At 35.5% G+C, this 25,214-nt stretch overlaps 1 protein-coding gene across 4 annotated transcripts in view; it reads right to left on the bottom strand.

Moving 5' to 3' along the window:
• The window catches only part of DOCK4 (dedicator of cytokinesis 4), a 224,168-nt gene that overhangs the window by 6,967 nt on the left and 191,987 nt on the right, over positions 1-25,214 (bottom strand). The window contains exons 33-51 of one of the 4 annotated variants that reach the window (XM_088165485.1): positions 25,122-25,148; positions 24,874-24,969; positions 23,673-23,733; positions 21,836-21,929; positions 18,050-18,198; positions 16,937-17,023; positions 15,141-15,245; positions 13,195-13,336; positions 12,414-12,580; positions 11,066-11,152; positions 9,311-9,487; positions 7,280-7,363; positions 5,409-5,528; positions 4,919-5,040; positions 4,563-4,683; positions 3,961-4,042; positions 3,634-3,743; positions 2,317-2,484; positions 110-182 (exon numbers count right to left, since the gene is read on the bottom strand). In XM_088165485.1, the coding sequence (XP_088021611.1) occupies positions 110-182; positions 2,317-2,484; positions 3,634-3,743; positions 3,961-4,042; positions 4,563-4,683; positions 4,919-5,040; positions 5,409-5,528; positions 7,280-7,363; positions 9,311-9,487; positions 11,066-11,152; positions 12,414-12,580; positions 13,195-13,336; positions 15,141-15,245; positions 16,937-17,023; positions 18,050-18,198; positions 21,836-21,929; positions 23,673-23,733; positions 24,874-24,969; positions 25,122-25,148 (2,072 nt within the window). The remainder of the gene's footprint in view (positions 1-109; positions 183-2,316; positions 2,485-3,633; positions 3,744-3,960; positions 4,043-4,562; positions 4,684-4,918; positions 5,041-5,408; positions 5,529-7,279; positions 7,364-9,310; positions 9,488-11,065; positions 11,153-12,413; positions 12,581-13,194; positions 13,337-15,140; positions 15,246-16,936; positions 17,024-18,049; positions 18,199-21,835; positions 21,930-23,672; positions 23,734-24,873; positions 24,970-25,121; positions 25,149-25,214) is intronic. The other 3 variants (XM_088165487.1, XM_014871177.2, XM_014871178.2) reach the window with 3 other exon arrangements.

Here is a 25,214-nt window from a genome sequence, read left to right as displayed (position 1 = left end):
CTTGGAGATGACAGTAGGCACTCAAAAGAACTGGCATTCCACAGGAGCATGATGGAATAATTAAATTTTCATTCTTCAAAGATTGGCATCTTGTAGCATTTCCGTTTACCTTTGTCAGAGCTGGGCAGATTGGAATCACTTCGTGGCAAAGCACCATCTCCAATATGATTAAACAGCATTCTCTGTAAATTGAGAACAGCATGATTTACACATAGCTGCTGTTGTATTTCAGTAGCCTTTAAGAAAACAAATATATTTTTGTTATCACCCCCCCCTCACCCCCAGGTCTGCTTAGGAAGTAGAGTGATAAGCCTCACATAAGAACAGTCTAATTAAAGTATGCGTAGACAGATAGGGAGTAGACTCGTTTTCTGAAAACTGTACACACAGAAATTGGAGGGAGGATTATGTACTGGATTCTGGCAGTTTCCAGCACCTTAAAAAACATAATAAAGCTCATTCCTAAAGAGATATCTTAATAGATTACTTAAAAATAGAAGGATAGATTTGCAATAATTTCATTACAGAATCAGGATCTGAACAAGATAATATTCAAGTTATGGCTGTTACGTAAGAAAACCATTGTGTATTGTTTTCCAACCCTGACTTTTTGGTAGCAGTCTTCTTACTTCTCTTGTGGATAAAAGATGACCCATAAAGCATGTTTGTTTTTCATTTTGTTAAAATTTTAAAATTTTGTTTACAAATAACAATAAATGCAAGAAAATAATTAAAATTCTACCATTTATTTCCTATGGCAGCATTCAAATAATCCATGGCTCACTAGTTTGTCTTGAAAGCATATGTAAACCTCATACAGTTAATCCTACAAGTAATTCAGATGTATTTTTCAGAGGAAATGGGAACAGATTAACGTTACTTTCATTTCTTTTTTTTTTTCTTTAAAAGCAAGATCAGACGATCAGTGAAATCTAATAAAATCCTATTATTGTGTCTCTTTCCAGTGTTCACAGAGCACTGTGCCAGGTTGGTGAGGCACTATGCTGTGGTTCCACAAGATGGCAAACTCAGCTGCAAAGCAATCATCATTGATCTAAGATGTTGCAGCTTCGTGTTACAAAGTGAGGAACAAATACTTAAGCCCAATTCAACTTCACTTTAAACATCTCAGAGACAGAATGTTTTTGGTAGATTTTGAGCTACAGTAGATGTGCTATGTGTCATGTGCGAGTCATTCTGGGTCAGGTAATATCTGTTTTCCTGCAGTGAACATTAGACTGAGGTGGTAAACCTACATATGTACTCTGATATGACAAAAAGTGTGACCATATGTTGCTGCCTGATCTGGACTGAGTGTTCACTGCCTAGTGAGTCTACAGTGCACTAGGATGGGATGGACAAGTGTTGAAGTCCATTTTCTGTGGCAAAGGTAAAGAGCAACGGCTGAAAAAGCAACTGAAATTGGAGGAGATAAAGAGACAAAAGCTGAATGAAATACAGAGAAACAAAGACATATTGAAAAGAATGAGATATAAAACCATATGGAAGAACAAGAGCAATCACAGGATGTTTAATGACATGCAAATAAAAACCCCAAAAATGTGAAATTCAAAAAGCTTCAATAGGAGGAATAATAGCGCAAAAACTAAGGAGGCTTGTTGACCAGTCAATGACAGCAGGCATTCCTCTTCAGAGTACGGGAAGAGCTGGAGAGACACTGTACAACCATTCAGCCAGAGATCACAAAGCAAGCACAAATGGATGTTGACTGAAAACAGCTGCACATAACCTTGAGCATCAGTTTCGGTGAGGAAGCGGATGAAATATTGCTGTGGTCTTGTTCTATAAAGTCCATTAAACTTCCTTAAATAAGATAGCTATGGCCTGAAAGACTTGAAGTTCAGGAATTTGCCTGTGTATCTCATCTCTCCCAGCTGAAACACTAATGAGAATATTGCTTTCATCAAGCTGTAATGAAGTAATTCATAAATGGGTGGTCCTTTCAGTGTGAAGCTCCAACCAACACTGTTGAAGTGGTGTTAGAATGAAAGGAGAAAGGACAAGGAACAGTTTGAGCAGCTAAATTTAAATGAGAGTTTCAGGTATTTCTAAGATATCTCCTTACAGTTGCCCTGAGGAATTCCTTTCCCCTTCTTTATCAGAAGGCAGAGAATCAGGATTTTTGTTTCTGATCACAGTCCATTTTTACTGCTGAGGGAACAGCAGAGAAAGAAATTTCACCTTTCCCCGGAAAGATATATCCTCATTTAAAGTTATAAGGGCAGAAAGAAACCATCAGACCTTCTCATCTTTGAAATACACTTCACTGTATGAGCAAGTTAATTTTCTACTTACCCTCTCATGGGACACTGAGGGTAGAGACAGATTGGGAGACTTTCCTGCTGGGCGAGTCTCAGAGAGAGCGGAGACTGGGCCTACGAGCTCCTCAGCCTCCCTTATGCAATCTCGGATAGAGTGGGGGATAGAAGTCGCATTCCACTTGGCAAAGCAAGAGTTTGTAGTCTGGGAGCAAAAATGGGATAATTTTTCTTTGCGGCAAACTGTACAACCGCTTTAGTCAAAGAGCATCTCCTGATCTCTCTTGTCGGTTGTTTTGGCTCCACTACCACAGACGAAGTGCCCAGTAGATCTATCTGCTCTAAGTAGTTCCCAAGAACTGTCCTTAAGTCTGGCTAAGCCTCAGTATTACTTCTTAAGCTCTCAAGTGATAGCATGAGGACTTAAACAGAAAAGAGATTAAAATTTGAAGCAAGAGCCAATTCCATAACTGAAGAAATAAGGGGCAAGAAAAGAACTAATGAGAAACCAATAAATAATTTCTAAAATAAAGAATCTTGGAACTGGTTTTTATCAGGGGTAAAACTTCTGGTAGACATGAGGGTGTTGAAAGGAGAGACTTTAACACTGTATGTATGTTCTCATCCTTCTCAGCTTCCAGCAAGAGGTACATTGTGTGATGGCAGGGATTGAAACAGCAGCTGTGTTAAAGCACTTTAGGAAAACAGGTCCATTAGGAAGAAAAGACGAAATAAAGATTCAGTATTGGCCAGCTTACCAAGCTCACGTTGAATTTCAGAATACACAAAAAATACACATTTCATACAGACCTGTTTAACAGTATTTTAAGGCAGGAGCACAATACATTCTTTTCTCTGGAGTAACAAAATGTCTATCATTCTTTTCTGAAACTACACTGGAAAACAGGAATTGCCCCATGGAATGGGTTATTATCTCACAGTGGCTAGGATTAGCTTTCTCAGAAGAAACAAAGGGGAGCTCAACAAGGACAACTGCCATGATAAGAGTTTTTAATTTTTTGTCTTCCTCCCTAGACTGAACAAATGCTTGTTGTTCCACACAAGCAGGCTGTGTCACCTGGTAAGTCTCTGCATCTCTCTCTCACTTCAGTAAGTGAACGTAAAGAAACAGACCTACACCTAAAGAAATCAAGCAGAAATATGATCAAGCACTATGTATTCTATTCACATCTCTTACATTTAAAATATTTTAGAGTATTTGCTTATGAAAACATTAAAAACCCCTTGAAAATTTACAACAGTGAACAGACACCGAATCTGCTTGAAGTTTAACATGCGCCTTTATTGTCTCCTTAGCTATTTGTGCTCTGAGGATTCCCAACAAACTTCTTACCTGAGAAGTTTCCAAAGGAGTAGGGTAGATGGCACTGCAGGGCCTCTCTCTGGGAGACAGGCAAGAGTTTTCTCGGGAATGCTTATGTTTGTCAGACAACAGAGGAGAAGCTAGAAGAGAAATGTGTCCAGAGATTAAATTCATGCAGTGAAACTTAGACATTTAAATTCTATGCTTATGACAAAAAAAGTCTCCGTCTCCAATAATTCAGATTCCTCAAGTAATTGGCCAAATATGATGTCTGACCAGTGACATCATGCAGAAATTCAGCTGTGTAACATATCAAGAGTCATTTAATATGGTTTGCCACAGCAGATGAGCACTGACCTCTGGCACTGGATGGAGCAGAACTGGTCACATTAGGTGAAGCAGAATGAGTAGAACTCAGGCTTGAGGTAGATGGACTAGGCTATGTATAGAAGAGATGTTGCTGTTACCAGATCACATTTACTGGTTTGGAAAACAAAAATTTACAGCATACTTTTCACTACAACAAAGAACATTTAACTTCTTAGAGTAGTTTATCAGTAATTCAAAAGAACAAATCAGTATAAAGAGCATTAATCTAACTACACAAAAATGTAGCAAAAATATTAAATAAATAGAAATGTAATTAATACAGTAAAATAATTACATCACGTGACAACTAGACAGAAAAGTCTATAAGAGGTGAGATGACTTTGAATTATAGTCTATTGCTACTTATTACATTTGTAAAAAATTAATGTTTTAATTTAAACAAGAGAAAACAGTTACATAAAAAAAGTTATTTCTAAGTGAATTAGTTTAACATCTCATTTAAAGATTTGGTTTTTAAAAGAAACATCATCAATAGTTCTAAGATTTCTGAATGGAATAATTGAATTAATTTAGTAAATAGCCTTGTAAGAAAGACTTTGTACCGTTTGAAGAATGACAACAAATTATACCTGCATGTTAAAAACTTCATCTGAGCTTTCCGACTGCCCAGTGATGTTGCTGACTTCAGCAGAAGCTTGGGATGACAGTGATGAGGAAGAATACCGATTGACAGCTGGGTAACTCAAGGGGCTATTATAAGAATAATGAAATATAAAATAGTTAACTCTAATTGTCAGTCATAATTTTTCATGTGAGAACCGCACATGTTTATTCATCTTTAATTGGAGGAAGGGAGGGGAGAGAAAGGGAAAGAAGGACAGAGAATATATATACCAGCTATTCAAGGCTGGTATATGTATTAGAAGTATTTATGGGTCATTTTCCATGGGTAGCAAAAATATGTCATTACTAGTATTTAACTTGCCTTCGTCGTGGTATTACCCTGGCAGCATCAGGGCTCATAGAAACAGGTATGGAATTCCGGCATACACGAGGACTTCCATTTGGGAAATGAACAGGGCTAGCTTGTACACAGGCAGAAAATTCCTGGTGAGTTAATAAGAGAAGATTAATTAAAATCAACATAATACCATTAGGCATTTTGTAAGATACAGGTATGTCGATAACTACACATACATGGCATTTTGGATCAGTTTCATCATTAATAAGAAAAATATTTTAACTTTTCACTAATGATAGTAAAATGTGACTATTATTAAAACATGACTACTTTTCTCTGCATGGTATGGGAAGTTTATATTTCTCTTTGCTTTGTGGTATTACAAAAGGGCTCCAAGTTGTAATGAGGACAAGCAACCAAAAGATGTCACTGTTTGTTGCTTGGGAAAATGAACCAACCCTTAATGCAGCTGAACAGTCTTCTGGTCTATCCATGCACCTGCTCACGTGAGTACCTGTATTCCCAAGCTTGACTTCATCACAAAGAATTGATCCACCAGCTTTTTGTGTAACGGCCTCATGTCCTGTGGCACCACCTTCTCGTGCACTGCCAAGCCAAATTCTAGAATCTGGGCCTGCAGAAAGGGAAAAAATATTTTTGATCCATTTTCTTTAAGCTCTCATCATCAATCAGAATACTGACTAAAAAAAAAAAATCCAACAAAATGCACGTTGTCTTAAAAACACCTATCTAAATCTCTGAAAGACCCGTAACCAAAAAAGGCCTGGGACCAAAAGCACACAAGAGGATTTACCACCTCTTCCCATTCAACTGTAATATTAAAAAAAGCTATGGATAACATAGAGAAAAATCTGACTAAATGGCAACTTTAAAAAGGACAATTTCTATACTCTAAATAAAAGCCATTTTCTACAAGAACAGTTGTAAAAAGCATGAAACAACAGTGATAGTCAAATTCATCACAGACTCTGTAATATATTTGCAATTAAGTCCATGGTCCCCTATCCGATTTCAACTCCCCAGAGATCTCTGTAAGTGGTGACCTGATGTATATCATTGACACAAGGCACAACAGGTTTCAAAATTACAGTGCAAAAACTTTAATCTCTCTCAAATTTGGTCACATGCATTCAAAATATTGAATTGGTTAGATGAGGAATCAGATAAACTGAGATTTAAAAACAAAATAGCTACAGTGTGTTGTAATATCTTTGGATGAGAGCTCGTGGCTGATGTCTTCAGGCAGCCTGTGAGCAGGCATGCAGCTGTACAGCATCCCTGACCTGGGGTCAGGACTGCAGCACATCCATGCACACACACAGCCCTTGCAAATGCTCCGTGTTGGATCAGCTGTGGGTGCCAGACAAGACTGGACTGCTATTGCTTGGAAACCACTTCTTTGGTACAGGAACTTATTGACTCCAGTTTTGCATTGTAAATATTAATGAGATTAACTATAGCTTGACAAAGTAAAATTATGTGAATTAATATACATTGTCTCAGTGAAATTGAAGTGAGCTCAGTGAATCTATTCTGATTCATACTGTCTGAGGACCTGTCGTTTGGCTGATCAAAAGATCCCACAATGCTGATGAAAAATGCAATTTCCATCTTGCCAAATTCCAGTACTGTGACCCTTTTTACTCCAAGCTGGCAATAAAATTTGAAACTTCAACATGCTACACAATAAAAATAGATAAATGCCAGTTTAAAAAGCTGAAATATTAGTAAGATCTTTGATTTTTAAAAAAATCAGCATTTTCAAATGGAAACACTTCATATTTGAGGCTGGCTTATAAAAGAATGGAGAAATAATGCAAAAAAATATAATGAACAGAACACTCAAATGCTTGATTTGATCACTTTGTATTTATTTTACTGCTTACCTACTTTGCCAATTACTACTAGATATCTTTCATTGCAGTAAGATTTTGAATGCTTTTTTGCTCTTATGGCAAACCTCGTAGTGAAAATATTTTTCTGGAATATTGGTAAAATACAAAATATGCCAATGCCATCAAATGTTTCAATGAAATAATGTTTATCCTGTAGTAGTAGTGATAAAATATTTTGTGCAAATATTTGTGTATAAGCATGACAAGACAGGCCTCTCACTCAACCTTTATTTTACACAAAACAGTTTGAAGTGATTAAGGTGACGATAGAAAGGAAAAGGGAAAAATCATTAACACGGCCCAGAAACCTGCTTGTATAGAAAGTTACTCTCTGCTTGGAATCTAACTCAGAAAACAATGAAGACCACAGAGCAATTATTAATCTCTGATATTTTTTTAATTTTATCTGGGGACATTTTTAGCTAGAACAGCTGAGCAGGCCATCTTGCCAGTCTTTTCCCCACTTTACCTGCTCGAGCATAAGTTCTCTTAAGCGTGTGATCTTATCTCCATCTTCTGGATGGTTCAAGATGTATTCTTTGACAAAGAATGCCTAAACAGAATAAAATTACAAAGTAAAACAAAGTGAGTAAAAACATTCCACTTTTCTTTTTTTTAGAAAACAAGTTTCTAGATAATATTTTCAGATGTTTTCTAAGTTTCTTTGAACTGCAAAAATTGATAATGTATATTAAATAAGTAATTAATCATATAGTCATTGGTGGAAACTAGGCAAAAAAAATGTAGCAACTAGTGAATGGATAGTTTTAACATTTGCAATATGAAGGTGCTGAATAATTAGAGATAGCTTCTTCCCCATCAGAAGAGAAAAAAAAATACAGGAAAAAAAATTAAAGAGGAAAAGAGGAAAGAAGGAAGACAGAATCAAGAAGGAAGCAGATGGTCAAAGGACGCTTCTTAAAACTTGGAAGTCGCCTGAAGGAAAGGAAGATATTTGTAAAGACATGGTCACTCTTACCTCAAAACAAATGCTCCAAGACTGACTGAACTTTGAGCTTCACACAGGGCAGAAGGGAAAAGCAGGTGAAACAGGCAAAAGAATTTACAGAGAATAGGAGAGTAAAAAAGGTAGAAGAGCTGGCAAAACAACAGGTAGACATATAAAGACTGGAAAATGGACATGCAAAGAGAAGAATTAGAGAGAAATGGAAGAAAAAAAAGCCTCACAATTATTTCTAACAGTTTTGATACTTACAAAACAAATTTCTGAATTGATATTTTAATATAGTGAGAGGCAGAGGGCAGAAGAGAATCAAAACATGAACACTGTCTATGAGGATCAAGAATTACAGCCAAGGACAACAATAAGGAGCAAGCAAGAACCTTTGATATGCTTGTGAAGAATGGAAGCTGTACAGAGACACTGAGCTAGCTCTGACACTGCTAATTCAAACCAGACATAGTTCTGACATGACTGTATTTCTCCAGGGAGTCCCTTCATGGTGCTTCACTATGCAAAACAGTTTTGTTGTTGTTTAAAGGCAGTGAGGAAATACAAAAAATGTTACTGCTTTGCTTCAGTCTCACAATTTTCATAGCACTACAGTTTTGATGACAGATTCTAATACTGTACCAGACTCAATTTATTGTAGTTTAATTAAGATGCCGTTTTACCAAATTTAACACTGTTGAGTGAACGCTGAATCTCTCAGCCTTTGAGACAACTGGACAGAATGTTAGTCAACTTGACATTTTCAAAGGAAAAACCAGCATACTCAAGTATTTCATAAGACTCTTAGCAGAAAGAAAAAAGTCAAATTGAGCTGCAAAAAAACCCAACCTTTTCTTGTACTAAAGTTTCAAAATTCCACAGATTTTTTGTATAAATACAGCCTCCCAAACATTTAAGGTTCTTCTAAGGTGGTTCAGAAATCATAATGAGGAACAACTGTTAGAAACAATTTCTGTGTTAGACATTTCTAAATTGTATTTGGTTTTTTTTAATCCCTTTCTCCCCTCTCACCAAAAGAGTTTTTCTTAAAAACTTGGAGAAGAGATTAAAGAAGGATCTTGAAAATCATGATTCTTCAAGATAATAAACTTCTTGTTGAGAATTTATGTGTGTATATATATTATAAAATATATACTATATATAAAGAATATATATGTATATAAAAACTAGAATGTCAGCACAAAAAAGTTAATATGGTAGTTGGCCAGAAGTATCTCCTATCCTTGAATAGGCAATGTATTATAATAATTTACTTACAATTAACCAGTTAATTGAAAATTTCCAAAAAAATCACTGAAGAATGCAGGGTAATTGTGAACTGAGTCATCATTGGAGTAAGTTTATGGTACTATCTGCAGTAAAATAGTTATTTCAATAAACCACATCATTAATGTCACCTAACCCAAACTGCAATATAGGTATAATTATAATTATTATTCATATAGTACTTTCTGTCCTTGATTCATAAGTTGCATCTGTACAGGGAAAGAAATTGGATTTTTAATAAACAAAAAGTAAATTGCTTACCTCTTGGTATCTAGCAACTCCACCATTAACTGCTGCATCAATGACTCCATTTAGACACATTGTGAGAGGGTTAATGTTCTGCATCTGTCGAGTTTGACACTGACTGATCAGTGTTCTTAACTGCTGGTTCTTATTTTCTAAGACTTCAATAGCATTCTCAAGGGGACTCATTTCCACCTGAAACATGAGTGAGAAACATTGCAAACAACAATCTTCAGTTAAAAGATGAAATAGATTGCAGGTAATTTTTTATTTCTTAACATTAAAACAATATTATTCTATGTCCTAGAGTAGTTTGACAGAGGAAGTACTTCTCAGCGGGGGAGAGATTTTATTTTATCATGTAATCAATGATCAAAATAAACAACTGTCACTCTTTTGTAGATTCATTATCTGACCTTGAGAGATAACCCAGCCCTTGCTGCAAAACATTCATATACTTTCAGCCAGTGGTGGAACTCATAGAATTCAGGATTAAATTGTTCTTGGTAACTACCAAAAATGGGCTTGGGGTCAGGGAGCTTTACCAGTTTAAGGGTACAGATCAGAGCTGAAGTATTAGTGAGTTAGTTTCTCCATCTGACGTGGAGTCAATGAGACTTTATGGATCAGGAATTTGAATGCAAGCTTTGAGCTAAAATTATGATCAAGTTATAGTCAAAGGCAGCCTTGAGCAGGATGTGCCTCTCATCTCTCAGAGTGGGGAAGTTCTTTCACAGTGTGAACTGCCAGAAAAACCAAAAGCTGAGTGATGGGAAGAGTACAGGCTTGCAGCTGCTATAATTTACCAAAACATACAAGCACAAATCTGAGTCATGACCTCATATATGCCCAGGAAAAATTATTACAGTTTACTTTTGGAAATGGTGACTATAATAGTAAAATGATAGTAAACTGAAGGTCTTCTATTAGTGGTCATATTAACCTAGTAAGGACTCAGTAGGAGTCAACTAACAAAATTTCTCATGTCACACACAATATTTTGATTTTACTAAACTCCACCTTTGGTTTTCTACAGGAGACTATCAAGATGACATTTTCCTGCTATGATAAAAGAAAACACAACAGAGTTTTAGAGAAAATCAATTGTACTATGATACCCTTATATTTAATGGGATTATTCTAAGACTGGCTTCGACAAGAAGGAAAATACTTCTAGATGCTATACTCCAGGGCTCAGCAACTGACCAATTATTTAGAGATCTTTATAGGAGGAGCACTCCTCCAAATATGTCCAGAATCTATTTAAGGATTTTTTAAGTAATAGCACAAGCAAGGAGAGGAAATTCCAATTATCAATAACAGACTTATACATTAGACCCTATCCTACAGGTTCTGTTCAGCAGCTTGTGACATTTATTATAGTACAGGAACTTGGAGAATGTTTACTTTTCAAGGACACTGAAGCATACATTAAGCTATAGATATTCTAAGTATTAAATGCTACATGGTGCTGAGTTTTAAGGAATTAATTTACTGACATTAAAAGCTGCCTTTGATGCCCATTAGTGTTCTCAACTTCTTTTTCCTCAGCTGTTTAAATGAATCCTAAGGGTGGCTCTTAATAATACTTTTCAAGACAAGAGAAATCAGACAACTTGATATACTTTGTAAACAATTTTGTTGCAGCCACCCTGAGACCTTGGTCGAAGAAATTACATATGTGTAATAAATCTTAAAGCAGTTCATCAAATAACATATGATCAAGGAAGTAAACCAATACACAATATGTATTGACATGAGTCTCATACTCACCACTTCACGTTTTTCTACTTCAAACCAACGAGATATTCCAGGTAAACTCTGCACCAAGATCAGTGTGGTTCTCTCCACCCATAGACTCTAAAATATATAAATACAATTTATTTCCCTATTTGACTCTGTATCTTCCTTAATCATTACCTTTATGAACACCTTCACTAAAGTAACAGCGTACATTTAAAAAAATACTAACATCCAAATTCTTACTGAAATGTCTATTCCATAAGTCAATGACACTAGCTTTTGTCCTTACTTTCTGGGTCCTACTACTAAGCAGTAATTTCTGCTGATTCTTCACTCTTAAACTTTATTATAAGTTGTCCCCAAATCTTCAAAAGTCAGTCTGAACTGGTATTTTAGTATTTCTTTTCTGATCTAACATCTGAGAAGAACAAGAGTTCCAAGATCAGAGAGCATGCTCAGGTCTCCTTTGAGAAGGCCTATTCAAGATTCCAGAATGCATAGCTGATTGGCATACTCAAATATACTACTGGTAAACACTTTGTGCAAGAGGTTTGTAAAATGACAAATCAATACACAGGATAGTACTTACACAAAGTACATTTATAAACTGTACAGTTAAAACAACACCCAAACACACATTAGAAGACAACAGTGACTCAATTTAGCTAATTTATTACCCTTACAGTTCTTTCTTCTAAATTTATAACAAAATTATTATGGCATAACTCTTCTTGTCTGTCTAAAAAATAGATTATATTCTGCATCAGGATGTGCTTCTAGTGGATCAGAATTAACATTATACTAGAAAATGAATTTTCACTGTGACATTTTTAGTAGGAGGAACAGAAGGGATTTATCTATAAGGGAAGGAAATATTGCTTTTCCCTGAGGCAATCTCTAAGTTCAGAGGTAGTTTTTAGTCTTGATATCACAGAAACAGGTCATTATGCTGCAGTTCAGTCAAAACTGTCTCTCCTCCTTGCTCTAGAGAGAGATAACTTAAGGTGATCCTATCCATAACCCCAGATTACCTCCTAAACAATGTTTTCCCATCTGCCTAAGAAACTTTTCTGAGAGTACTCCGTTCTCTTCAGTTCTGCCTTCTGTATATCACAGATGCAAAAAATCAAATTAATTTTTTCACTCCTAGTCACATTTACAGCAAGAACTCTGCATCTCCCATATATTTTTGATACTATTTTGTTGAAAATAAGAAGTGAAATAGTCAAACCTGAGATATCACCTCCTCTAGAGAATTTGTGGTACCACACTCAGCTGAATAATGCAAATGCAGATGATGTTTCAACAAGGCAGCTTTTGTTGACATTATAAACAAATCCATAGGTCCAGTAGATCAGGAAAGGGCATGATACTTTACCTTGAATTCATTTTCCTTATCCTTGGTCCCTTTGTGAAAAGGTCTGTCATATCGGAATCGCCAGATGTGATTTACTTTGTAAAAGCTCTTGATATTATCAGGAATGCCATCTCTCTGCAAGACTTCCTGGTTTTCTGGAATTGGTGTCACTGCATAAATCTGCAAATCTACATGTAAAGAGTTAAGGCTGTCCCACTTCATTCAAATTAGCAAAGCATATTGACTCCTGAAGCATTACAGAAGAAAAAGTCTTAAAAAGGAATGCTTCATGAAGTGCTTTTATACAATTAATGGTTTGCGAAAGGAACCAGAGGGATTTTTTGATTGTTTGAGATTTCTTTGTACTGTTTTGTTGAAAAATTTATCTTTATTTTTGAAATAAAGCTACTTACATGGAATAGTACATAAAGTAAAGGGATTTAATTAAATATGTTTTTGCACAATATGTCATGCCATGCTAACATAATGTTGTATTGTAAGAAGTTAAATTACTGTACCTTGAACTGCTACGCCATTATAACAGTGGGGATAGTTCTATAGGCATTTTTAGCTCAAGAAATAATGTCAATAACATGCCAAGGAATTTTTAAATAGAACCAAAATTACACAAAGAACTTCCAAACATAATAGAGTGAACTGGGACAAAATGCAGGGAAATTCTCACCTACCATTTATTTCAGTGGAGGCACCATATGATTGACATTGGCTATAGGTGTACCTACATTTTTTAAAAGCATAGAAAATATAAGTGCAGAGTATGACTTTGTGATTATGTGGATACACTGTGCTTCTGCCTGAAAGATGGTCTCATCTGGCTGATTAGCATGTTGCATAGCAATGGCATGTGGGAACTCATTCAACATTCGCTGCTGGAAGGCCTCCAGCCTTTCATAGTCATGTCCTCGGCAAACAAATTCCTTATTCTGAGTGGAATAAGAAAACAAAAAGCAAGAGCAAGTTGTATGAAAATAATTGGGATCCAAACACATGCTCTTAAATATAGATTTTCCTGGCAACTTTTGCATCATTTAAAGAAGGGGAAAAATAAGAAACAAAAGACAAGAATGAAAATAAGGAATATAGAAAGAACAGGTTACTTAGAAGACGGAAATTTTATCATATAAGTTATGTTTCATTCGAAAGTCTGGAAAAATGTAGTAATTACACTTCAAAGTTTAATAAAAATCTGAAGGGAGAAATTGTTCTTAGTGGATCAAAGTATGTAATTAATATGATATATCAGACTGTATAAAATATGTAACAGAAATATAACTGAACAAACAGTTAAGACAGTGAAATGGGTTCAAAGGCGATTCCATGAGGGACTAAAAAACTTTGTTCTGATGTTATACAATTCTGAAGAAAAACACTGCATAAGAAAATTATAAAGGCATTCAACTTGCCTACCCTGTAATGTTGATCAATTACCAGCCTGGAAAATTAAAATGATCCAGTTTTTACAACACAAAGTAAAAGAATGCTCCTGGCATTGAATTCTGAGTCAAGATTTTCATGGGAATTGCTACAAAGAAAAAAACCCTGTAACCGTATTATAGTTCAACTACAAATTAAAATGTGAAAGCTTTATTATGAAGTTTAGTCTTTATTCCTTCTACAGCAAACACAGCCAGATTTACAAACTGCTTTGCCATAAAAAATTTAAATCAAATATATTAAGTCTGTCCTTGTTGGTGTTGCAAGCATAAATCTGTGCTGTGTATGTTTAACTTGAAAAATTCCTAAGAAGATGCATAAGCAGTGAAAGACCTAAGGTTTGAAAGTACTGCACTGTTGTGAGACACCTTCCACTACTTTAATTCCATCAGTTAAATTCTTTCTGATTAATATTTTAAATTTGGTTTATACAGAAGTTATATTCAGATGAATATCAGGTAATATCAATAACTATCTTCCCATCAGACTCTTTTTGAGCATTGCTTTTAGAGGGGAGAGTTTCATGCTAGATTTACCAGTTAGAAATTGTCATTTTCCCCACCACTAAGGCAAAGACAAATCAGGTTTTTTAGGCCTCCACCACATAAAAGAGGTTCCTTCATCACTTATTTTAATTACCACAGGAAGAGGAGCTTGGATTATGATTGCAGCTGCTCCATGAATAAGATGGATTCTGTCCTCTTCCCAAGGTGACAGTCAATACAGCTAAACTACTGCAGACTGTGGAAGAGGGGAACAGTGTAAACCCACTAACATTTTCAAGGGCACTTCAGTAACTTCAGAATTCCAAATTAATGATCAAGATTAATAACTTTATTATTTGTCAGTTTTAGTACATTAATAATCAATGAAATTCAGCATGTGAAATTTCTAAGTCATTAAAAAAAAAGGAACTTGGGAATGTAATTGCTTAGATGCTAAATTGCTGATTATCTCGCCTCCAATGGATACTACTTCTGACAGCCTTTCTCTGAGCACCCACCAGCAGAAACAGAACAGGATAAAGGCAACAAACTACCATGAACCACAGGTTTGTGGAACAGTGTAGGTGCATGGTTTCCAACATAAACATGAATATTGTGTTTCTGTGGGACTCTAGAAGCCTAGAATTTGTCTTTTCATTAGTCAGGACCTTTTCTTAACCCTGAAACATGAAGGTAAAGAATTTCTCACAGGATAAGAACTTGCATATAGTATGAACAAATTTTAACACAGTGAAAGTGATTATGAATGACAATATTACCCCATTCTGTTTATTTTCATTTCACTTACCCTCAAGAAGAATGGGAACTTTTTCCCATAGAAACCAACCCTGAAAAATTCTGGCTCCAAACGCTGTTGATCCATAATTTTATCATATAGAGATGCTTCCATCATCTGTGTGAGATTGAGAAGAAATGCAATTAGTCTTTTTTAAAAGTGTGTTTTTCCATAAGCTATTACAAAAGAGAGTGTCTTTCACCTGTGGGGTACCGGAATTGCAATATATCTCTGAGCAACAAATAGGACATCCAGAAGTTTCTGAATGCATTAGATTAAGTAATTATACCTCTTAGGGATCTCAAAGTTTCCAAGAATTAAAAAGAAATCCTTTAAAATATGAAGTCCCTATATTAAAGGGGTAAAATAGAAAGACAGTTTGAAACATATGACCCAGTAATCTGCTAATCTCCCAAACACATGGCAGTAATGTGGTCAGTTAAATCAGCAAAGTCTAATTTCCATATTCAAGACAGTTGTGTCCAATCATACCAGATTCCAATGATTTAAGCATCAAATATGAGTTCTTTCAAAATGCCAAAATAGCAATTAGCATAATTTTTGATTAATACATCTGTTTTTTATTTCACTTGTAACACTGACTCAAGGGGATCTTAATGCCAAAGTCCCCTTTTTCTAATGATATTTTGGCACTTTTTAATACTGTGGAAAAAGCCAAACACAGTCTTAGCCCTATTTTAGGTAACACATATTTAGTATGCATATGATATCAATAGCTGCCTTATTATATCGCTATGAGAAATCCTCACACCTCCGTTTTTGGATTAACGTCGGTGGCACAGATACAGTAAAAGAATATTTCAAACACAAAACTCATTCAGTACAATTAATTAAATATGCATAAACTAATCATTTTATTCACATGATGACAGTCAGTTTGCTTTTGCTTATAGAACTCTGACATATCAAAATATATATGGAATAAGCAGATAACAGAGAGTCCTGCCACATAGCTCTGTGTTGAGAATTTTGCATAATGTTGTTAAGCAGCTCTGGATTAAAGTGACTTCACTCAGTCCTAACAGCAAGCATCCTACAGGTACAGGAAATTTAAAAGGGAAGCTGCAATACAAAATTGAATCCATCAGAAGCAAGTAATAAAAGAAAACTCAATCATCTTTAAAATACACTATCTGAATGAATGAGAAACAATACTTAGAGTTCTAAAATGAAAGAAACAAGAAGATTGTACCAAGATTCATTCTTACTCTGTAATAATTAACAGACTACATTTTAAGCAGAAAAAAAAAAAAAAAAGTAGAGGTGTGCATTGCCTGTGGCTTTGCTTGCAATTACACCTGCAAAGACATGCTGCTGCTCCTAGTGATGGACAGCACAGAGCACATTCCCTGGATAGACTGTAGGAATTGAATGAAATTTTTGATCAATGAATTTGTATTATTTTTCTGCATAAGCATGTGCACAAAAAGGATGCTGTACAGGTACAAATATTGGAAGAAAATTAATTTTATAATAAAATAAAGCAACTTGGTCTAGTGGAAGGTGTCTAGCAAGGGGGCTGGAACTAGATAATTTTTAAGGCTTCCAACCAAAACTATTCTATGAAGATAGGATTTTATCATTTTTCTTCAAAAAGCTTGCACTCATTTTCTATAGTCCTTATTGCAGAAAAAAGCCCTCAGGGTAAAAATTAAGATCTGCAAACCAAACCTAGGGACTATTCTGTGGTAAATTTAATTTTCTAAGTAATATTTTATAACCTAAATTAAAAAGCTTTTATAAATTAAAAGGATTAGTCATTGATGAAAAATATTCAAGTACATTACCCTCATCTTGCTGAGGTTTCTGTAGTCATAGTAGCTCTCATACTGTTCTGCAATTTTCCTGCATAAGATAATGCCATTTTCCCAACACTGCAAGCAAAAAAAGGTGTTCAGTAATTTAAAGCAACTGTTCGACAATTTGTGATTTATTAGTGGTCTGCTCTATCTATACAAAGTCTTGTTGTTACTGAAAATATTTGAACAAACTGTTCACTAAACATGCTGATAGCTTCTGAATAATACTGATAAATTCTTTGAAGAATTAAAAATATATTTAGAGACTTATTTAATTATTCTTTTTGCACTCTACACAGAATGCAATTCATTGCAAGAGCAATGGACAACTCCTTTAACACTACATGAGATGGATTCAACACAGCACGATTTTTATATTTTAAAATTGTACTTTTAATACTTCTTCCTTAATTTTTTGGGTTGTACAGTACTTCATTGCACCATGTAAGTTAAAATATACAATATAATTACAGAATTGTTTGAAAAACATGATGACCAACATCCATTTGATTACATTTATTTGATTACATTTGCACGGCTTTTACATAAGCTACACAAAACTGTAATGCATTGCTTGTTGGTCAGTAAGATGAATCAGAGCACTATGTGTTTATAAAATTTTAGACTGCAGGACAATTACACTTGATTAATTCAGAATAGGCATTTGCAGTAATGACAATAAACTATGATCCCCCAAATGAATTAATTTTTGGTTTTTAAGAGATACAACATGGTATTTTAAGGTGAAAACATAGCATTTAGAATCCTCACTTGGTCACTAAGTGAATTTCATTAGCTTTATAAGGCTCATTCTCACCACCTTTAAAATGGGGAGAAATTATACCACCTTTTATAAAGTGCTTTGACAGTTACAAAGCCAACTGCTATGCAAGTGAAAATTATTCTCATATGTATGTGAGGGATTTCTAGAATACAACCACAGGATTAGAAGAAACGTATTGCATTACTAAGTAACTGCTTAATCGAGCAAGGACAAACACCTCCCCTCAATACAAGAAAATAGTGTAACCCTAGAACTTATATCCTAAAATGAGTAAGCCACCCTTCCCAGACCCAGTCAGTAAAATGGGACTGTTTTACCTTTCCCCTATCAAAGTTTTGAATGATGGTCAGGTGGAGACACTCCTTACGCTGCCACTCGGTTTGCATGGGGTAGGTGAGAAATTCCCTGAGTGGCCGGTCAGACCACTCCAGCAGCTCATCGTACAGCAGGAGTGTGTAGGCAGCCTCTGCAAGACAAACCACACTGATCAACACCAAACAGACAGAACAGACCAAGTACACAGAGATGAGAATGCTGTTCTTGAGAGGTACCTTTTTAATGGGTAATTGATTTATTTTGAGTATTAAGCAGATGGTAGTGGTGTTTTTGGACAGAATTACTATCTACAGCTATAACAAAAATAGCTTAAAATTTTCACACACTATTTAAAGTGGAGTCACTGGGACACTTCTCCTGGAGTCTGAAAATACAAAGGAGACAGAAATTAAATAACCATTTCCTGCTTAGCCCAGTCTTCCCACAGCTAAGGAGAAACTCTCAATGACTCTGCTGTCTGAACAAAGGAACAAGGACTGGAGGGTGAGGAACATCAGTAGTGAAAGAGGAAAGACAACAAGGCTGTGGACAAAGTCCAAGAGAGATCAGGGCGGGGAGGAAAACAGGGAGGCAGATGTGTGCTTAATAAAATCCACTCCTTCCACAGAGAAATAAATCTCTGATAGCTGAACCTTACCAGCTGGCCTTAACAAGCAATTTAGAAGTGCAATATTTTTCTCTTTTTAATTTTTAAAATTTTATTTAGTTTTTGGTTTGGCAGGAATCAAACCGGTTGTTGGTCTCTAGTCAGAGAGCTGTGTAATACTATTTACATTAATATGTAGAAATTATATGGGAATATAAAAATTATTATTTTTTTTTTACTTTGATTTCAGGAAATCCTCAGAAACAGTACACTAAAATAATATTAAATTAATCTTTTTATTGGAAAATCATACTCTGGCAAATTGCAAAACACCAGAATTACTACTGGCTATGACAATTCAATTTGGCTAACTGAGCATATGTATTATTGATTTCCAAGTTAGTATTCACAGTTTATGTTTCCACTCACAGGACCACTTTGCATGAACGAGCCACTGCAAAGATGGGCCATATTCCGGAGACGGAGATGCATTGGAGAAAGAAGTTCCCTACTGGACTTATTTTATTGCAGATTTTATAGGTTGTACATAAGGTAAAAAAAATAGTGATAAAGTACTAAAGTACTTTTTGTACTAAGCTAAGTTTGCCCCAGACAACCATATCCTACTTCTGCCTCTGCCAGGAGCTCCCATAAGACAGGCGACTTAAGCCAAACTCTACAGTATTTTTTCTAGCAGTGGTGTTCCTCTACATGTCCAACTAAGAACCTGTGGATGAAAAATCATCACTGCAGCAGGTATTTGTGGGAGAGAGTGCCTTGAATCCCAGTGTTGTAAAATGCTAAGTGTGGGGCAAACTGATGCTGTGCTGTGATACAACCATGCAAGGAAGACCAGCTCGAATTGCACAGACAACCTTAATTCTGGCTTCACACTCAGCAGCTCTCAGGCTGCTTGACTGATAACCACCTTGGTCATAGTTTCAAGCTACATTTTTGTACTCAAGACATGAAGCACATCTATATAACAATTTTAAAAATCCATGAAGCTGATAATAAATCATTCAAAATCATAAGGAAGCAAAAGACAGCAGAACATAAGTGGATGGTCAGGATAGCTCACCTTGACCTTTCCTTCCTAAACTTAGCCTCCAAGTCCTTGACTTTAACAAAATTTTGTTGCCATAACAAATTTTGCTGCCATAACAATGTAGTTTTCTTAAATTATAATAAATTTACACAGAAGGTTTCTAAAATAAGAATGACCATACTGGATTAAAAATTTGAAGGGTTCTTCCACTCAGAAATCTATGTCTGGCAGTGGCCAACACAACAAATAAAATACTGGTACCTCAGGGAGAGGTCTGTAACTACTGACTTGCAACAAAGCACTAAGGAGAGATAAATGGGGTTGACTCATGATGTGGGAAATTCAATTCATACTGGAAATATTCAAAACACTAGATATTTCCAAGATGGATAGGTAAAGAGACAGTCTCATTACAGCTCTCAGGTGACTGAGGGGACACAAGGGATCAGTGCATTTATGTGATTCAGCCTCAGGGGAGGTATATTTGTAGTTGCAACTGAATTTTCTGTAAAGAAAAATTTGAAGTAATGTTTTGTATAAAAGGGATTTTTTTAAACAGAGCATTTTTAGAAACAGTCCAGTAAGTCATATTATAGAAAGGAGAAAAGAAATCATTTCATCCCTAGGATGAAACTATGCAATTAGCAAACCAATGCTGCTACACGTAGGAATGCTGCTGAAACTTATTTTCCTAATCCCAAATTCTCTAGACCACCTGACTTACAGTCTGTATTGTCTCTGATAAGGCAATGAACTACACAAGTCTGTTTTCTAACTATGGGTGTAAGACAAGTCTTATTTAAGGCTCTTACAACAAAAAATAATAATTAATAATAATAGCAATAACAAAAAAAAAAAAAAAAAAAAAAAAAAAAAAAAAAAAAAAAAAAAAAAGAAAGAAAGAAAAAAAGAAGCAGTGAAATCTACCACAGCAAAAAAATGCAAAATAACACACAGGAAATAAAAGTTCTGGAAATAAATTTTGAGCAAAATACTGTTTAAAATCAAAATGGATGGCAAAAAGTATCCAGTGCTTAAAGGGAACTCAACACTGCTCAAAGAGTTACTAAATCTACTATGCAAAACAATAGCTTGATACAAAAGCCAGCTGTGGAAAAGAGACGTTTTGATAATCAAAATTCTCTTGTGACTCACTATTGCCAGGTCACATGAGGAAATTAAAATCACTCCTTAACATCCTGCTATCTAGTCTACATTTAGATTCATGAACTGCAAAGGAAGTATGGAAATTCCAAGTGATCAATCTTTCTTATGGATAGTAGAAAAGCATAAGGAATCTTGTTGTGACACCAGGTATCTGTAAGCTGTTTACTAATGACTCCCAGCCAACTAACCTGCTTTTAAGAAGAAAAAAAAATCTAGAAACTTTGAACATATGCAGTTGCAAACACTGGGGAAAAGATGGAGATCTTACAAGGTCAGTAAAATATTCTGGCAAAGATAGTGTGATTTAAAAGGAGACTGATTTTATCTTCTCCAGCACTTACTGTTGTCATGAAGTTCCCCAAATGAAGTGCATGTTGAGCTTCTTATTCCCTCATTTAAAATAACAACCAGCCTTAGCACAAAATTAGAGAAATCTTGGACAATAGTACTGCAAATGTGGTATGTGAAGATTTAGAAAGACATCATGAAATTGCAATACTTGTCACAGGTTTTAGGGTCTCTGCCTCATCATGAGTAAGTAATATGGGTCTTCCTTTCTTTTATTTCTTTTTTTAACCTAAAAATGAGGTTCTGAAACACAGCTGGGTGGAAACACTTCACCAAACAGATAGCCAGGAGCATTACAAAAAAAATGTACAGGTTCAGATACCACTAAATGAGGTAATAAAAAGTTCCTCCAAACTTTACTCCTTTTGGGTGAAGAAAAGACGGTATCACACATTTATTGGTAGTGGGTATCAATAGAAGTAATTTCTATTCACCATGGCTCAGCAAATAACAGTGCCACGGGGCTGAAAAGAGCAGTATTTTGAGACACAAGGCAAGGAAAGTCAGCTGTTGCCTGGGTTGGTACATTCTGCACTGAGGATATAGCTCACAGGGTTGCAAAAGACTGCAAATCACAGACCAGGTCTAAATATCTTTTTCTAGTTTGTATTCAGTTACCTGTGAAGTTTTGGGCTTTCAGATGTAGGTCATAGAGCTTATGAATATAGCGAATATACATCTCTTCCTTGTTCAGTTCAGTCTTGTAAAAATTCTGAAATAAAATTGAATTTTGTAATAAAATGTAGTAGTTAATAAATTTATGATAATGGTTACAAATAAAAAACTTCAAACATAATATTTTAGCAATACATTAATAGATTTGATTTCTGAACATATAACTGCTATTTGTTGTTACATGGATAAAATATGGACTGAAATACTGTAATTCTTAATTTTAAAAATTCTTTATCTATTTACAAGCCCTAAAGCAAAGTATGAAAAAGTTACAGGAAGTGGAGCACAAGCCTATAGCATTGTTCACACATACTGCCACATTCACAATGGGCATGCAGCTGAAGTCCTCCTGCTAGACATACTCCATGTTCAGGATCATTTGCTTTGATAAATAAAGAATTTATAGACTAGAAGGGTCTAAGCAGTAGTTCTCATTAGCAATTAATACTTTCTGTTCTATTCTTTAAATCGCTATTTTGAACTCTAAGGAGTTTTTCTCCTAATGCACATTCATATTCTGTGCCACTGCTTCCTAAACTGAGTTATTATCAAGGAAAAAGGTGGGATGAACACTATGAAAACATAAAAATAAAAAATTTATAAAGAAAATATTTTTTAAACCGATTTGAGAAAATTTAGCATTCATTGTCTCTCTGTTGTGCAAGAGTATTAAAAATTTCTTTGAAAATTATTTGGATATGAAATCCACCTTAGTCTGTATGAGTCATTGAAAATCCCATTTAAAAGTAATGTGTTGCTTTGGGATTCTTAAATATTTTAATTTTCTTTTGGTACAAATCTTGGGTGATTTGCTAATAATAGATTAGAAATTCCTTAGGGATGAAAATAATCCAGGTGCTTTACAGAATTCAGATCATGTCAGATATTTTGACAGCAAGCCAGCTGCTTTATGGCTTCATAGAAAATATCATCCCTATTTAGAACCCTATTCTCTTACTGAAGAAATTCTTTGTTCTCTTATGTCTAACTGCTACTTAGAAGTGATACCAAATTGTTTCACTGACGTCAAAAATGCAGAATTGCAAGGCAGCTTATTTCGTGGTTTTTTTCCCCTCTGGCTAAAAAGACAGCTTCTCAAAAGATTCACCATGAAAATGGAAACTTTCCAAGGTTGACAGAAGTCAACAAACTTGTCAGTGGAAACTGGCCAAGAATCAAAATGCATCTTGTAAACAAAAATGACATCTTTTTCATACTATGGTTTAGCACTGTTTGTTTGTGATAATGATCATAGGATGACAACAGGAGGTCTTGAGCAGCATTTCTGTCTCTTCTACTGGGGAGAGAATAGTCAACCTGCAGTATTCACAAGATAATCCCATATTATATGCCATAAGAACCAACTTACATCAGTTTTTGGGGAAGAAAAGAAACAAGAGAAGTCATGTAAGTTTTCTTGGGTTTGGAAGAGGAGGAAAGGCATGTTTGTTTTTACAAACTCAGAGACTAATTAAACTTGGAAAGTACTTTGGTGAAGTTTATCCAGTAGGAAGAGACTTAAAACTTAATAAAGCAGTTTTGGAGACCTTTCAGAACCAAGCTATGCAATCCCAAGGAAGACTAACTCCCTACTGTATCAATCATAGTCTGGAAAAAATAATCAATGATCCTAAATGTTGCATTACTTTGTCAAATTCCACTCAAATTGCAACAAGGACCAAAGTATGTCCTATTCAAATGTATATCTGTATACTAGAAAATGTATAGTAGAAAATGCTCAACTGAAATAAAAAAGGAAAAGATAAAGTATTATACAAACCAAAAGGCTAACAGTGCAGCCAATCTTTTTGCCATCCACTTCTCCCATTTTCATGCAGTCCCTAAAGCAGAAAGTTATGAAAGTCAAAAGGAATTCTGTTTATCCTCTCACAGCGAAGCACACCTCAGAAAACAGCTGACCCAAGTAGCCAAGAGATTTCATGCCTCCTTTTGTAGTACACGGAATACCTCAATTGTCAAGAAAGTCAGTGTTTTCTTTCTGTCTCTGTCATTACTATGTGACCTTTTTGTATCACACAGAGAAAAAAAGTAGCAAGTATAACCATGCTTAAATATAAGAATAACAGGCAGACGTCACATACTCACTAAAAGAAATGTAACAAAACTGTAAAACCTTCTTGCGTACATGAACTAAGCAATTGCCCCAAATACTCTCATAACTAACAAGACACCACTGTTTTGAAATACTGGGAGTCCAAGAGGTTGTAATCCAGCTGATCCCTGAAGAGAAGTAGCAGTGCCATGCTTCTAGAAATTAAGAGTTCAGTCTCTTTTTTGATGAAATAGCTTTCCTTTCAAACTATCAGTGATGACAGCAAGTGCAGTACTAGGTCTCAACATGTGTCCCTATGGAACCAGGGAGAAAACCTTACCACATAAGCTCTAGAAAGTGCTACAGTCGGTGGCAATAAGGAGGACTAAGCTGAAATGTGAAGCCTCTACACAGGCTCACAACTGACTGGGAAAATTGCTTTTAGTCTTGCACTCCTGAAAGAGAGTACATGCCTCATTTCTCTCTCCTTTCATCATGTGGTACAGTCAGATGTCGGTGCTCACCCAGAGATCATGTCTTTGTATACATACTTACTGTGCCAGCTGACACTACAACAAAGCGTGATTGACATAGTGATAAAAATTTTACATATTGTGTAAAACAACTGTCAGGTGATTAGTACTGAGCTCTGTGTCTTCAGACAGACTTGAGTCACCAATCTACTGCCAAAAGTTACTACATTCCCTGACAGGAAACAAGCGTGCCACTGGATTTTTTACACCATGGGGAGTCTACTTGGTTGTTTTCATCCTGTTGCATTTTCCTGTTGACTAAGCAGCTGCTGTCAGAGATCCTGAGCACTCCCAGCTGATATATCCATGTGCAGTTGCCATTTGAGCAAGATAACTGTATTTGTTTCCTAATATTTCAATGACAACCCCACCTCTAGATTGTGGTAATCACTCACCTGTAGTCCAGGAGCCTCTCCATGAGGCGAGTCACGGTGGCAATTAATGAAACGCCACTTTCCCTCCATGTTTCCCGCTCAATTTTCTTCAGCAAACTGAAAAAAAAGAAGCCAGAAAAATGTCACTGTTTATTTTTAACAGTTACCATGACAACCTCTCTGCTTTTACCAGTACCTTAATACCATAGCAACATCTTTGATAGATTTTCTTTTACAAACACCCTCCCAAGAAGCAAACAATGTCTTACCTAGGATAAGGACCAAAAAGTGGAATTCTAGTCCAGGAAGCATTGACAAAACAAACGATTTTTATATTAGCTGCATCAGGTTAAAATAGAGCA

The sequence above is a fragment of the Sturnus vulgaris genome, chromosome 5, assembly GCF_052056855.1.
Source record: "Sturnus vulgaris isolate bStuVul1 chromosome 5, bStuVul1.hap1, whole genome shotgun sequence".
In the NCBI taxonomy this organism is placed as follows: domain Eukaryota; kingdom Metazoa; phylum Chordata; class Aves; order Passeriformes; family Sturnidae; genus Sturnus; species Sturnus vulgaris.
The sequence above is the reverse complement of the archived record's forward strand: the minus strand, read 5'-3'. Positions and strand labels throughout refer to the sequence as shown.